The sequence below is a fragment of the Cicer arietinum genome, chromosome 8, assembly GCF_000331145.2.
Source record: "Cicer arietinum cultivar CDC Frontier isolate Library 1 chromosome 8, Cicar.CDCFrontier_v2.0, whole genome shotgun sequence".
Taxonomy (NCBI): Eukaryota; Viridiplantae; Streptophyta; class Magnoliopsida; order Fabales; family Fabaceae; genus Cicer; species Cicer arietinum.
Window position 1 is genome coordinate 4,243,626 of NC_021167.2, and position 16,265 is coordinate 4,259,890.

General features: G+C 27.8%; 2 protein-coding genes across 2 annotated transcripts; one reads left to right on the forward strand and one right to left on the reverse strand.

Moving 5' to 3' along the window:
• The first annotated feature begins 3,464 nt into the window (after positions 1-3,464).
• On the forward strand, positions 3,465-4,870 carry LOC101495620 (uncharacterized). The gene is made up of 2 exons (XM_004511881.4): positions 3,465-4,086; positions 4,512-4,870. The coding sequence occupies exons 1-2, from the start codon at positions 3,589-3,591 to the stop codon at positions 4,542-4,544; spliced, it is 531 nt and encodes a 176-aa protein (XP_004511938.1). The 5' UTR covers positions 3,465-3,588; the 3' UTR covers positions 4,545-4,870.
• Positions 4,871-12,839: 7,969 nt separating this feature from the next.
• Positions 12,840-14,765, reverse strand: LOC101495945 (uncharacterized). Its single transcript, XM_004511882.4, has 4 exons — positions 13,976-14,765; positions 13,754-13,809; positions 13,290-13,448; positions 12,840-13,169 (listed from the first exon to the last, which is right to left on the reverse strand). Exons 1-4 carry the CDS (start codon positions 14,294-14,296, stop codon positions 13,100-13,102), a joined length of 606 nt encoding a protein of 201 aa, XP_004511939.1. The 5' UTR covers positions 14,297-14,765; the 3' UTR covers positions 12,840-13,099.
• Between the last annotated feature and the right edge of the window lie 1,500 nt (positions 14,766-16,265).

A 16,265-nucleotide genomic window follows, 5' to 3' on the forward strand; every position in this document is an offset into this window, starting at 1 on the left:
AAATTTCAATTGTGCATATTAAATTTCAAACAATAATCTTGTTTATTTTCATTCATGAGTCTAATTAATCTGGCAACGCTCTAATTCTATAACTTGTTTTTTTTTTCTTCTTATTTTAGAATTTTTTTTTTTTTTTTTAATCTTTATTTTAGAATTTGTTTTTTTTTATCTTTATTTTAGAAGTTGTTTTTATGTTGACTTATATTATTTTTCGAATGAATCAATTTTAATTATAAATATAAAATAATTTATATATAGTATAATATATAGCTTTAGAAAATAGAGATACAAAATCAATATTTTTGCTAATTTCATTCTCGTTTTTTTTTCAATAACACCAAAATAAATAATTAGGTAGACTCATGCTAATAAATAATATTTTTGTTAAACAATTGAAAAAGTAAAAGATTACTTTTTAAAAATGATGATTATACAAACTCTAAACCGTTACATTTTTTAAATTATTTAATAAATATCTTTAAAAGATGACAATTGTTAACATTTCTCATTTGTATAAATTTGTATGTTACATAGTTAATATACTTTATTTGAAGGTAATTAAAAAATAGGGATGAACAAACAAAAAGTGTAGCTGAATCGCATTAGCACTGAAAGGATAAAGATGAGAGAATCAACTAGGTCCTTCTTTTCTTCTGATCTATCATTGGGAAATGAGCATATAAAATAATAAAATTAACTTAGGTTTAGATATTATGACAGCCAATAAGATGCAAGCTGTTGATAACAAGATGGGAGACCAGAACCGAGATCATGCCAAATATACAAACACTTTTTTTTACTCTCCATCAATTTTGTTTGACTGGTCCATGTTATAACAGTGAGAATCAGCCACGTGTAATTACCCCATTAGGCCAACTACTTCAAAAATGTTGAACCACGTGAGTGACAACCAACTCCTTTGCTAGCTCAAAGTTTTTTTTCTTTTTCAAATAAAAATTTGATTGTACCCTTTGTGTCCTTTCCTGCATTGAACAAGACTTTTCTAATACTTGGTCCTCAGTGATTTTACTTCTAAACACTGATCCAAGTGTTCAAGACTTTGACCTCTTTCTAGGACATTTAGAAGAAAAAAATGAATAAATAATATTTATTAGTTAAAAATTGCTTGAGTATATATGATTATTTTTGTTGAATTTTGGAGGCTGCATTTGTGTTTCTCCCTATGATTGGCGAAACAGAAATTTGGTTACAAAAGCTATTTAGTATCTAGCTAGCTACCACAAGTATTTATGTTAGATTGTTATATTAGATAATGAATTTGGTTTATAAAATTTTAAAATTATCTATCCACTTACCATACGTTCAGAAAACAAAATTTTCACATTGAGTTATATTTACACTTAATCTCAAATATATAAATATATATATATTGATTCATATTTTAAATCATATATATTAATTTTTATAATGATTGCAAATATGAATAGAGTATTTGAGAAAGGACAAAAGTTTAGATGGCATGTGATTCCTATGAGTAATAGTACACAAAACAGTTTAGATGCAAATACAAATGTGATTAATTTTGATCCATCAGTGTCGCCAGCTCATTCCCATTGCGCTGTTTGTTAGTGATTTTGGAGTCAAAGTTTGGTCAATTAATTGTTCTGTTCTGTTTAATGCATGCATGCCGGTCCTCTCTGTTAACTGTAATATAACTCTCTCACTTTACTCTTCAATTTTACTGCTCTTGCTTTCTCTGCCAGATAACACCTTTCTTTCATATTCAACTTTAATATTAATATTAATATTAATGTAATCTATTTTACTACTACTCATTTTCATTATTTTAATCCTGAAAATGTTGACCGACAAATCTCCCTTTCACATTGTAACATTAAATTAAAAAAAAAAATATATATAAAGCATTTTTTTATTATGTTAAAAGTTTAGATAAATGAAATTATACAAATTCATAAAGATCAAGATATACATCAATGTTCAAAGAGTACTAATACTTATAATCAATTTCTTATAAACTGAATTAATTGAATGTTGAGAATGTGAAGACATTAAAAGTGCAAGTTCTTCGAATCTTCCCAAAACATTGAAAAAGAAGGGAATGGCCTAAAAAGCAGAGCTTTGAATTTGCATCAGTGACTAAACTACTTAGCCATGAAATTGGATGGGGTAAAGGGTAAGAAAAGAAACATAAATAAAAAAATTAATAGAGAATTTCTTGGCAGTTTCCTTCACAAAGACACAGTTGTGTGAAGTATAACTGGAGAAACAGTACATACATAAGTTGAAGATTGACCGTCATTCAATGCTAAGTTAACATATCATGACAAAACATCATATCACCGCATCCCATGAATCTAAATTATAGCATATACTTTGCTGTCAAAATATCTGTACCATATACTTAATCATAAAATAATAATATTGTGTAATAGTATATTTTTTTATGTCAAAACAGGTACTCCAAAATTTAGAGTACATACGTCAAAATTTAACTTGTAATTACATGTTACATTCATGTGAGTATGTAGATCCTCTTCAATAACTTTACATTAAAACAGTTATCAGAGTGACTATTAAACCTGAAGTTTTGATTCTGAATTTATAAAATCTTTAATGAAAAAGTACAGGCGGTAATTGTCTATCATTCGAATTATACACTAATTTAATGTATACTAAAATAAGAGTGATGTTAAATAATAAGAATCATTTCTTTAAATAAATGTAAGAATGATAATTTATTTTGTTATAAATAGTAGGTTAAAAAGTTAATTTTGAATTTTAAAGAAATTAAGGGTAGGTGGGTGTTAAAGTAATCTACCCTATAATCTTAATTAGTTTTCGTTTTTCTTCTCTTTTGCACAAATCAAAATTTCTTAAAATATTTAATTTTTCTTTCTTTTTATAATAACTAATTTATTTGCCCATTTTACACGTATTATAACAAATGTTTAAATAAAAATTTTATTTCTATTAAATTATATTTTATCAAGTATTCCTCATAAATAATTTATAACAAAATTATTATTTATAAAATTGATATATTTAATTTTAAATTTTAAATTAAATACTTCAATTTTTGAAATAGGAGTATATAAACTTTTTACACTATCATATTGACAATAGTTAATTGACCATGTAAAAACTTTTTCCATTAACTATATATATATAAATTAAATCATTCAAATTTTACTTATATTTTATTTCATATAAATATAAAATAAAAAATATTAAATAGAAAGTGATACATACAATTAAGAAAATATAACTAATATCTTTATAAAAAAAAATATAACTATTATCAACTTAAAAATAAGAAAATTGTCAAAAAGAAAAAGTGTGAATTATTTTAGATGAAATTTTGCAAGTAAAAAAATGATTATATATAAATATGAGATGAGATAGAAAAATAAAAGGAAGATCCCTTATTTTATGGTGATAGGAGAAGATCCTTGTGTGACATATATAAATACAAACATATGGTGGTAAGTGGGGTTATAAACAGTGAGAAGGAAGGGGGGGTCCCAATTAGAATTTATTGTTTCCATTTCTCACATATCCGTTTTGTTTTGTATTTTAAATTTACATTAGATGTTGTTCTGAAATCTCATGGCAAGTTTAGACATGATGTACAACTCCACCAAACAAAAGGGTCATCATCATAATAATAACAACAACAATAATCATCATTGTGCTCCAATGAGTCCAAGAATCTCCTTCTCAAATGATTTTGTTGATATCCAACAAGCCATGAAGCAAGAAAGAAGCATTAGATCAGAAACAAACACACCTGTTTCTTCAGATTTTGAATTTTCTGTCACAAATTACTCTATGATGAGTGCTGATGAACTTTTCTCAAAAGGAAGATTGTTGCCTTACAAGGATAATTGTAACAATAAGATGCAAAGGGTTACCACTACTCTTAAGGAAGAGTTGCTTAATAATGATGATGAATATGATACTTTTTCTTTAAGGCCTCCTAAGGGTAGGTGGAAGGGACTATTGGGTCTAAGAAAAAGTCACATTGGGTCAAAGAAGGTTGACAAGACTGAAGCTTCTCAAATTACAAGGCCTAATGATGGACCTCCATTTAATTTCACTTCTCAGGTTATAAATCACTTTCTATTCTTCTAATTTTTTTATTTTTATTCTTTTTTATAATTATAACTATCTTATTAGGTTGAAATATTTATCAACTTTGTCCATCAATCTTCTATTAAAAAAAACATATCAATTTTTATTGAAAATATTATTTTTTGTGGGGATTTTGTACCAACCACATTTTTTCATCTCTAAGTCTTAAAACCAAGATCTTGTTTAAAGAATTTAAGTTAAGTTGCGCTTGGATCAACTTAACATTAAATCTTTATTTTATTTTCTTTTGAACTTTGTTTTGGTAATTTTCTTTTTGTTTTTTTAATAAAAGTTTGTTTTGATTTTTCTTTTTTTAAATAATTTTTTTTTGTTGATAGATTACTAGGTTATTTTGCTGATTATTTAGTTTGATGTGTTTTTTTGTGTGTGTAATACAGGAGCTGGTGAATGAAGGAAGCTCAAGTTATTGAGATTTGGAATTTGGCATATAAGTTAATTAATGGCTGAAGGAAGTGTTGAATTTGTAGAGGAATGGACCAAATTTTTTTCTCTTTCTTTTTGTTTTTCCTTGTCTTGTCGACAAGGTGGAGAAAAAGGAAGGTCATTTTCTCTTTATTTTAACTTTTTCATGATTGGATTTGTGTTAGGATTTTGCTTGTCAATTTGGATTCTTGTAATTTCTCTTAGATCCCTTAGGAATTAGGATCTGGGTATTTTGCTGTACAAATTATTTGCTTCTAGTATTTATGTATTTGACAACTTTTTTATGCCAAAAGAAAAATCTCATTTATTCTTAGCCTTTTCACTCATCTTTTTCTTGAATGAAATTGAAAATGCATACTGTTAAATGCTATGGAGTGTTGTGTTGTTGGTGTTCAATATTATCTTTTTATTCATTTTCCGTGATACATAATAGTGTTCTTCTCTTGTAAAAAAAATTGTGTTCTTTCTTGAATATGAAAAAATAAAAATCTTCTACTTTTAACACTTTTAAATTGATGACTGATTTTACGGCGGAATTTTCTAAATAACGATCAAGTACCATGATTTTGAAGGTGTTACATAATTTTATGCAACTGTTTTAGAAACTAAACATCAAGAGGGATTATAGAAAATATAATTCCAGATAATTTATTAATTCAGAGACTTAATTATTTAAAAATAATAATTAGTTTAAATATTTATTTTAAAAAATTCAAACAATTTAAGGATTTACGGGATAATTAAACTTTTTAAATATTTAGAGTTATATTTTGTGGAATACGCTAATAGTGCTCACCACCAAAGTGAACATGTTTTTAGTACTAGGTACAAATGACTTGTTAATATCTTGTTATCCCGTAATTAAAGATTATGAATCTTTATTATTATTTTTTTTGGACGTTGTCAATTGATCTAGTACATATTAATATACTAGTAAGTATATTAGTTTTTGACCGAAACATAAGGATTATTTTAGTATTTTGATAAATTTACAATGGTGGTCAGGCCCCCTAGCCAAAGCATTATTTTGCCTCTATAAACGGCTTATAAACGTATAATTATTCTGGTCATTTAAAAATTATTTATAGTCGAATTGAATTTGTACAAGTTAAAGAAATGATCTACAATTGAATGAGATTAATCAAAAACTTTGATTATCTTTCTCTTTTTGTTGATGTAATTATTTTTATTATTAGGAATAAGATTTTGAATCCATAATGCCCTGTTGTTAGGGGAGTTCGGATTTATGAGACTAATAATATGTCAAATGTTTTAAGACTGCAAGAGACTTTTATATTATATATTTATCGAAAACCTTAAAACATTGAATATATGCACCACACCTTTTATATACTTATATATTTATCTGATTAAAGTCAATGTAGGACTAGTCACTTACACTTGAGTGATTGAGTAACTCAACAAGTTTAAGCTAAGAATTGAAGAGTGAAGAAGTCAGTTCAAATCCTAGTGAAGGTGTAAAAATGCTAATTAAACTAACTATTAACATTTGTTTATAAAAAAAAACTTTGTCTAGTATTGTAAAGAAAGAGGAAAATCAAAACTATATATATGAGATATAGTAGTTTGTTATAAGATGTATCAGTCATATACAGGTTAAAGTTACATTTGACTTAATTGTTTTGTGTTATACTCCCGTCTTAAAATTTTGTTAGATAAAATTTCAATATTTTCTTTAGAGACTATGAGTGTAATGGAGCATGTGGTTTTTAGAGAAGTATATTTATTCTAAAATATTTTGGTGTTACTCTTTTGTTGCCATTAAGAGAGTGTAAGTGTAGTGGAGTAGTGATCTCTTTGAAAAAAGTTTACATATGATAAAAAAAATATACATAATGTTATTATCCGATTGACATTAAACAATAAAAATGATATTTTCTCCAATCTTAAAACTTCAATGTTTATATTTGTGTGTTTGATTGTGCTAGTTAATTTGTCCATGTTTATTTTTTGAAACATTTAAGTTGTCTTTATTATATCTAATATGGTACTTTAAAATCCAAATAAGTGAGAATTAGTTTATTCTAGGAGTAATTCTTGCTCACACGAGAAAGGTGAATCCATAAAAATGTTAATATTTATTTAAAAATTAAAATGTTGATAATTATAATGAAATTTATCATATTTTTCAACATTAAAAAAAAAAGTGTAACATAATAATTTATTTATGGAGCTTCTTTTTTCATCTCTACAGTCCTCCATACACTTCAAATATATCCCAAAAAAATATTACATAAATTTATTTTATCAATGAGTACTTTTGAATAAAAATACAAAATTTTAACTTTAAATGTTTACTTTTAAATGAGAATTTTTTTATATATACTTTTAAAAGAATACGGTAAAAAAATTGATGAGAATTCTTTCACCAGTAAAAAAATTGAATAAAAAAATTATTGAAAACATAATTCTGATAGTATTTTCTTCATTGATGAGTAAAATTAGTGAGTTAGATAAGCAATCACTAAAGTTTATTATGACACTTTTTTTCTTCTTTCTTCTTTTTCAAAAAAAATTTCAAGAGAGTTTTTGGGAATACAGTCAGCGTAATATCCCTTTACGGAGTTGGGGCCAGAAACACAACCGCAATGTAGCCCTTGTTTTAGTGGACCACAAGAGTACAAGGCCTTAGAACAAATGGTGCAAAACAAAAAGTGTAGACTTTCTCTCAAGAAAAAAGAATTCATCTCCTTTTAAAATATTTAGTTATATTCTTTTTATATAATAATATTTTGTTATATTTGATATTTCTTTATTTTAGATTTTATGTAATTTCAGTAGGATATATTTTAAAATATCTCGAATATAAAAAAAAATTAGTTTATACATATGTCATAAATAAGTTATAAAATATCTCATATTTTATTGGAGTTATTCGTTTTATCTCGAATTTGAACTTATGACCTTTTTTAAAGTTGTATGTGAGTTTATAGTTGTAGACAATAAAAAAAGTATGAGTCACATTTTTAATGTAAAATATTATGAATTTACCTTTTAACCGATTTTACTGAGGTTCTGCTAAAATAACATCTACTCTTATTGTCTATTTTTTATTATAAATTTGTGAAGATGATTGTTGAATGATATATTATCAATAATATTTCATTGAATAACGTTGCAATTAGATTCTCATTGACAACAAGATCACAATCTTAAATTAAAATTAAAAAAAAATCATGTTAGTTTTTATTAATTAAACATTGCAATAATTATTTTAATATTAAATTGATGAGTTGAAAATGTAATTCAATTATTTGAATGATCAAGTAAGACATTTTTTTGTCAAAAAAAAGTAAGCCTTTTGTAACATACATACATAATAAAACAAAATTCACCCAACATTGTTGATGGTTGTTAAACATAAAAAGATTAATTTGAAACAAATTTTTTTGTATATGTTTGACACTTTAAAGTATCTATTTGATTGTAATTCTAATGGGATTAAAGAAAAATACCAAATACAATTAATACTTTATTTATATAGTATGTTAATCAGTAATTCCTTACAGTTAAGTATTTATTCCATCTTATAAATTTTAACTAATAGAGTTTTTATTCGTGTGAAGCATTCAATAAATTTTTTAGAGATGTTAGTTAGTGAAATTTGACTAATTGTAGGAATAAAAAAATATAATCTTAGAGCACCCGACGAAAGAATTGCATTGTAATTCTCATATTTACAAATAGCAGAGAAAATAGTAGTTGGGACTAGCACGAATTCCATGTAGATGAGTCTATCATGTATGTATATATGTTAGAAAATGTCATATACATATAGACCCATTCAAGAAAAATATTAGAAAATATAAAATAAAGATGTATCTATATATAAAGTCTACTTTAGTACCCGTGTCTTTGACTTTTAAGTGCAAAATCAATTCTCAATAATTTGACTATATAAAATTGATTTAAATAAAACTAAGTTCAAGATTCAAAATTGATTTGAAATAGTCTAAACTCAAATACATTCATATAAAATTGCACAAAACAATAAATTCAAAACTAAAAATTTATTATGAAGACAATAATCTCAAATTATAATTTTAATAAATAATTAATTTTAAAGACAAACTTAATTAAATTTAAATACATTTAAATCGTTAAAATCAATTTCTACATCTTTAAAATCAATTTTGTATTCCTTCTCTAAAAATTATTTATTGTTATTTGGATTCGATATTGTCAAAAAAATTACACAACCACACATTCAAACATCTTTAATTGTCTTATTAAAAGAGGATAATAAAAAAATATTGATCTAACTTTTAGTTTTAATTTAAAATCCAATCCAAAATTTATATCCTCCAAACTTAATTTTAGGATCACTGATATCTGAACGTTTAATGTGTGATTGTAGAATTGTTTAACCGCAAAGAACCCGAATCCAATTTATTGAGATGACAAAAATTTGACCAAAACATTTTATTTTCACTGTATCCCAACAAACAAAGCATGTGAAAATAAATAAATACTACCCAAGATTGATAGGGTGGATGGGAAGGTATATTTAGAATGTTCACTTGAGAAGTCAAAATTCCACGTGGTTAGGGAGGTCCAAAAGTAGCATGAAAAAAAGTGAAGAAGTGAAAGAACAGTGCGCAAGATCCAAGATGAAATTAGTGACTTCATTCTAATCTCATTCCCCCGTTTTAGGATGTACTGTCACTTATCTTAGTCTCAAAATAACTTAATTGTTATATTTGATCAGTTTATATAAATTTTAAAAAAATTATAAATGAAAAAAAATTGACTCTATTATTGTAACTAATTATCGATGTATTTTTATTATTATAAATATAAAATGCATAATAATAATTTAAAAGTAATATATAATGTATTAATTGTATAATTAATTTTCTTTAAATAAAAATTACATTAAAAATTAAAATTGACAGTTTTTAAGATTTTTTTAAAATAAGGCAATTATTTTGAAATAAATTGAGTAATTAATTAATTTTTTACACAAATTAAAAATATATATAATCGAGAGATTAATATAGCACTTTTTTTGAATTATTATTATCAAGCATTTGTGATTAACATTACAATAAATACAAATAAAAGGTATTGACTTGAGAATAATATAATAATATTAATTAGATAATAAAATTATAAAAAGTTAATTTAAATTATATTAAAATGATTTTTGTTTTAACACACATGATTTGCAAATGAACTTATAATATACAAATGAAATATTCTATATTTTTTTAAATGATATATGTTACTATATTAAATATTACAATTTGTTAGAGTAGACTAGTGATAATAATTGAATTTGAGACTATTTATCATATTACTCTCATATTTTCATATGTCATTTAATAAATCAATTGTATATTCATTAATAAAATAAAATATATATATAGATAAAATATTGAAAGAACCTCGTACACAATCAATTGTGCCGTATCGAATTTAAATTTGAACTTAAAATATTATATTTAATATAATAATATCAATTTTATAAATAATGAATAAAATATTCTATTATGTGTAATGTTGAAGTTTGTGCCCATTAGCTAGTTCCTTGATTAAGATACCACCTTTGTAGGTAGCTTTGGTTTCATAATTAACTAAAATCCTAAATGGTGGTATTGTACTCAACAACTGCCACTCCAATGGTTCCTTAATTAATTTCTTCTTCCCCTCTCTAACCGCTCCAAACCTAAAACAGATACTAGGACATCTCCTATTCTTTTATCTTACCTTAGTCACTGACACCCATTTCATCATTTTAGAAAGTTTCACTATCAAACAGTTGATAAATATCAAATCACCTTAAAATTGAATACAAGGGAAGGGCCCTCGCCACCCCATCCATCTCTTTCTTCTTTATGGTCCATCATTGTGTCAACTTTTATTGCTCCCACTTCCCTTTCAAGTGCCCACATGCTTTTGTAGCTTCAATCTTTCTTTCAACAACTGATTACCATTTTAATTCACATTTTCATTTTTGGATCGTATTTTCCTACTTAGTGTATTTTCAAGTACTAGGATATACCGTAAAAAAAATTGAGATCTCTAATTAGAGTCATGTAGCAATATTTTGGTTGCAACTCTATATTTTATTATGTATAATATTTTACATAATCTCTCTTAATTATATCATGGATTATTCTTGCATGATCCAAAGACCAAATATAATTTTTTTGGTACAGTCACAAATATTAGTTCTATCTTTTATCTATTAATTATTTAAAAAGAAAATTACTTCTATATTTTTCTTTTTTGTGATTGTGTGTAAGACATTTTTGTGAAGACTTGGTTTTATGTCAATATACATTTTTTTGTTTCTCAATTTTATTTTGTTAAACTCCAACATGATGTAACCCATATGGCATTGTCTTCGATGTCTCTTTATATAGGATCCTACCCCTAATGATATCAATATCTTAAATTCATACAGATGCTAGCTAGACCACAAAGAAAGAAGCCTAGACAAAAGAAATAAATAAGCGGCGGTTAAGTCTATAAAAGAAAATGTGCTACTGATCATTGGATCGTTTTCATTACATTATTACCTAATTAAGGTTAGAAATTATTATAGTTAATTATTGGTTAACACACGGACTTGTGTGGGACGACAATAAGAGTTATATTTAGTTTTTGTGTGGATATGCAATATAACTATTGCCTCTGAATTATGTTTATTCTTTATTATCAACTTTGTCGCGACGTGTGTCATTTAGAAAAGAATATCCGGGGGCCCCTACTTGATGATTAGAAGATAAAACTATCTTGCATTAATTTGAATTACCTTTCTTGTTTTCTTGTCTTACCTATTCCTAGTTAGTGACAATGGTATCACTATTCAAAAATGTGTTCTGAAAGCCACGCACGGGCAATTGTTTGCGACCTAACAAAAAGATTAATAAAAAAAATATTACACATCCCAAAGTTCATATTTTATTTTATTTTATCTATGCTATAGTACATTAGTATCCACTAAAACTTTGCCTTCTAATTAAAGATGGGTTGAATATGTTTCTTTTTTCTTCTTTTGGGGAGGGGTAGAAACCATTTATATCTAAATTCGTACACTTTATTTACAAGTGGTAAAAAGGGAGGTAGAAAATATTCTCCAAAAAATTCACAAAATGAAGATCCTGATGCCACGATGGAGATCTGATATCTCAACTGAATCATACCATCTGATTCGTAAAAATGCAATGATTATAGCATAACGGAAAGTAGAAGTGGCTCAGTGAAATTGCTTGTTGCAAAAGTATTGAGTGGTCTCTCACTCCATCCCCAACCCACAACACAATCACATCATCATGAAATCCACACACGGTAAGGAATCTTAATCCTAACACCATGTGCTGCTCCAATAAACCATTGCCTTAATTTGCCACATAGCTAGTACGACGTGACAAACACGTTCCTTCCGCGCTACATGGAAAAATAATTAAAAATTGCATAACCAATTACGATGGCCTAATTAAACCAATATGCAATTTCAATGAGCTAGCACTAGCAGGACCACAAATGTACATATAACATTTTTCTCCTCTCATCTTTGATGCAATTTATGGTGATTAAATTAAACAAAACAGCTGAATTTATGAATAAATAATGTGAAGTACTGTTCCAGAATTAGAATTTTGATCAAGATCGACCAAATAAATACTTTCGTTTCCGCTCTCGTTGTTTGATTATTTAGTAATTAAATTGGATAAGAAGAGCGAAAGAAGTATATGCGAAAATAACAATAACAAATATTCCATTTTTCACCATGTACCAATTTTGTTGTACTTGTGAAAGTAGAGTGGATTTTGTTCCAAGATTGGAAGACTCTTCTCACATGGGAGTGGGTGTAATAAGATCAACTTTCCCACACCCTCTCAAACACGTGCCCGTAACTTACACGCCATTGAGCGTGTCCCTCCCAAGCTCAACAATCAAACAAAGCCATCAACCTCCCACTCTTTCTACCCAGATTCTTCACTTCTTCATTTTCACTATGCGTTGGTTAATTTTCCTCCTTTGTTCTTGTTTTACTTTTTGCAATTTTTTTAGTATACGGTAAAGTGAAATATCTCAGAAAAGAAATAACGAAAAAAAAAAAGAGTATTGCAATCATACAATCACTGACTTTGTTGTACCTTTTTAACGGCAAAGTTAAAATAAAGAAACGGACACGGATTTTAAGGGAGAGCTTAGAGAGAAAATATGGAAGTTTGTTATGGAAAATCGTTTGTTCTTCATTGAGTGACCTTACAGAAATTCTGCACAAGCTTGCTCTCTACTCCGTAAAATCAATTAAAAGAACCAACGAGTTAATTTTTTCTTCTTAACCATAAACAACATCCCAATCCCAGATATTAAATCTGTACACTAAATTAAAAGAGTCTTAACTCTCAAGCTGACATAATAGATAGATTGAATTCAAATTTCAAATACCTAAACTAAAAAAATTAAGAAAAAGTCAGCAAAGTTGCAAATTCGAACCAATCAGTTTCTTTCTCCGTGCTGAGAATATGAATCAAAGCAAGATGATGCATATTAATGTTAACGTTCATGGCTTCAACTGAACCCACTCGTAGCGTCCTTCCAAGGGAACGTCCTTCACAATATCATAATTATACCTGCGAACAACATAATTTTTGAGTAATCGTCATATATATCGTCCTATACTATATGTTAATTTTGTTCTTTAAAAAATGAAGCACATTTTGAGAGAAGAAATTTGTTTTGATTTAACTTACTTGTCTTGAAACTTTTTCTGAATGTCTTTCTCAGCAGACGCGAAAAATTCATCAAGCTCCAATTCCGTTGGCATATTTTTCGGACGGTGAGAGTTAGTCTCCATTGACTCCAATTCTTGAGAATTTCCTTGAAGTTCGCTTGAACGACTCATCTCTCTCCTGCGTTCACCAATTCACTTGCGTTTCAGAATTATGAAATGGAAAATGCGAACGGATATATACACACACTCACGAGAGAGAGAATGAGTTTCTACAATTTTGAACTGAAAAAACGTGGCTGTTAGAATTTGGAAACATCATTTATTTCATCATGTTTTTTTTCTAACTGCAAAACTTGAATGAAAACTGTTAGAATTTGAAATTAGAAAACTGTTAGAATTTGAAATTAGAAAACTGTAACTAACTTAGATCAAAATTCAAATTTCAAAATTAGATGAATAAATAAACCCGCTCCACTCAAAAACCTCTCAATTTCTTCACCGCAATTGCACGTCGACGTTTCAACTTGCGCGCTCTCCACCTGTAAATAGAAACGTTCAATGCGGTACATTAAATTTGTAGTAGTAAACGAAGGTTTAATTAAACAAAATCTATAATTAACCGCATTAAATTGTTCAGTTGAGTTCTTCAAATAGTAGAAGTAATTCAGAAAGCGGAAATAAATATTCAAATTCAATTCATCTAACCTCCAGATCTAACGATTTGATCCTCTCTTCATCGAGTCCTACGGATCCATTGCTTGAACAACACGACGTTGGAAATTCTTCGTCGGATGTAGCACCGGATGACTGTTCCTCCGTTTCCGGCTTCGGTAGAACCGTCGCCGTCTTGGTTCGACTTTTGAGGTGAACGAATGCGGACGAATTCGAAGCGGTTGAGAATTTATGCGTTTTGTTTCTGTTGTTGAATTTTCTTCTTCTCTTTGTAGTTCGTGCAGCTGAACTAGAAGCTTCCATGGCTAATGCCGCTTGAGCTCGTGTCCTGACACCTACCTGAACCATCTCCATTGATTTTAACTCAGCAAGTACGTGCTTCTGAGACTGCGATTCCACACACCTCACAATCACTTTTCAGGTGTTAGTGCTTTCTGCGATTTTTCAGAAAGAGAGAGAAAGAGAAGGTAGGTGTGGTGGTGTGTGAGAGAGAGTGTTGATGCGCGCGTGTAGTACGGAGACGACGAAAATTTGTGATAATGACGAAAGGGATTCAACGGTTGAGATTGGATAATTGCTTTTTCATAGTGGTGTGGGTAATGTGTGGGACTGGTTGTGGTGGTGGTGTGGTCCAGTCTCCGTTAATAGTGACGGGGGAATCTCAAAACGGGAAATTTGACGGCGCCGTTATGATTATCGAGTGTGGTTAAACGAGGGTATGCCACGTCATCATAACTGACGGGGGAATTAAAACGGAGGATGGTGTGTTGTTGGAATTGTAAGGAGATGGAGATTGATAATTTTGCAGTGGAAATGGAAATCATGCGGTTGAGATGAAAAGAATCATCATTTATTTGCGTTGTAGTGAGGAAATTCCGTTTGGTGGAGAACCGGTTTTAAGCAAAATAACTGTGTTCCGAATTCAAATGACGAATTTATCCCAATCGGGATGGTGAAATGCAAAAATGCCATTCGCTATTCCCACATATAATTTCTTCTGTTTGTTTGTCGTCACCACAAGTCACAACACCAGCCACACGATTATTTGGCGTTTTATCGCCGTAACAATGGAGTATAATGCAGAGTTCATTTTTTATTTTTGTTTTTCTCAATTTCTTTAACGGAAAGTGACCATGTTATAAACACCTTACTGGGATCTGAACTATGATTTTATCCTTTATTACACCCATTCTTAGGCTTCTTTATTCTAGTAATTTTTGTATATATTTAGATACCTAATTTCAATACACACAAAAACAACATACATCATCATATTATTTTAAAATGTATGATTTAATTATTATTTTTCAACTTTTTTTTTATTAGTTCAAATTATATATAAAAAGAAAAAAACAATATTTGTGTAAATATATGTCCACGTAAGAGAGGTGTAAACTATCATTCATAAATTGATACCCGTACTGTATTTGTCTTTAACTAATTATAAGCTCCTATAATCTAAAAAGAAGGAAAAGGTGTTTCTAAATTTAAATTTATTTCAAATTATTAGGTGTTTATTTTTATTTTCTAAAATATATTAATACTATATTATTTTGTAAGAAAGAGAAAGTTGAACACATTTATTCTTAATATATGTAAAGAAAAGGTTAAATGTACTTAAAAAAGAAGGGACAAAAGAAGATAATAAAATCTTGTGGTACAAAACTACTCGGAATTTAACTGATTAAATTATGTTCATAATAATATATACTTTAGTATTAATATGTTACTGCTTTCTTAGTATAGAAAGTATAGGGATGGTAAAATAAGTCATTTACTATGTCTCGTTATTTATCTATCTAAAGTAGAGGGAGGTAGGCTAACTAGAGGTAAGAATTGAAAATCTTTTTTCATCTCATTTTACGACCGGTTGATGGAAGCACAAGTTAGGTTTTCAACTTCTTAAAAAACAATAACTAAAAAATTCACAAGAACAATGTAACAAGTGTAGAAAAATGATAATTTAAGAAAACAAAAATATGTAACTAATGAGTATTCTAAAAATATGAAAATTATGTCCTTCAAACATCCATTATTCCTCATCTAAAATTTTAGAATAAGCTAATAACACAACCAAAATAAAAACTTAATAAATTCCCGATTGCCAAAGCAATTAAATTGAACGAACTTCTTCTCTCTAATACATATTTTTTTTATAAAAAAAAAAACAAGTTGTGATTCAAAAATAAATAAGTAAATGTGAAAATTTTCAATTTGTTCTATTCTATTTTGTTTATTTATCGGATTGGTTTGAAATTTCAACTTGTGTCACAAAAAAGGACAGACTAATTTGACAATAAAAGAAGTTGGGCCATTCCAATTA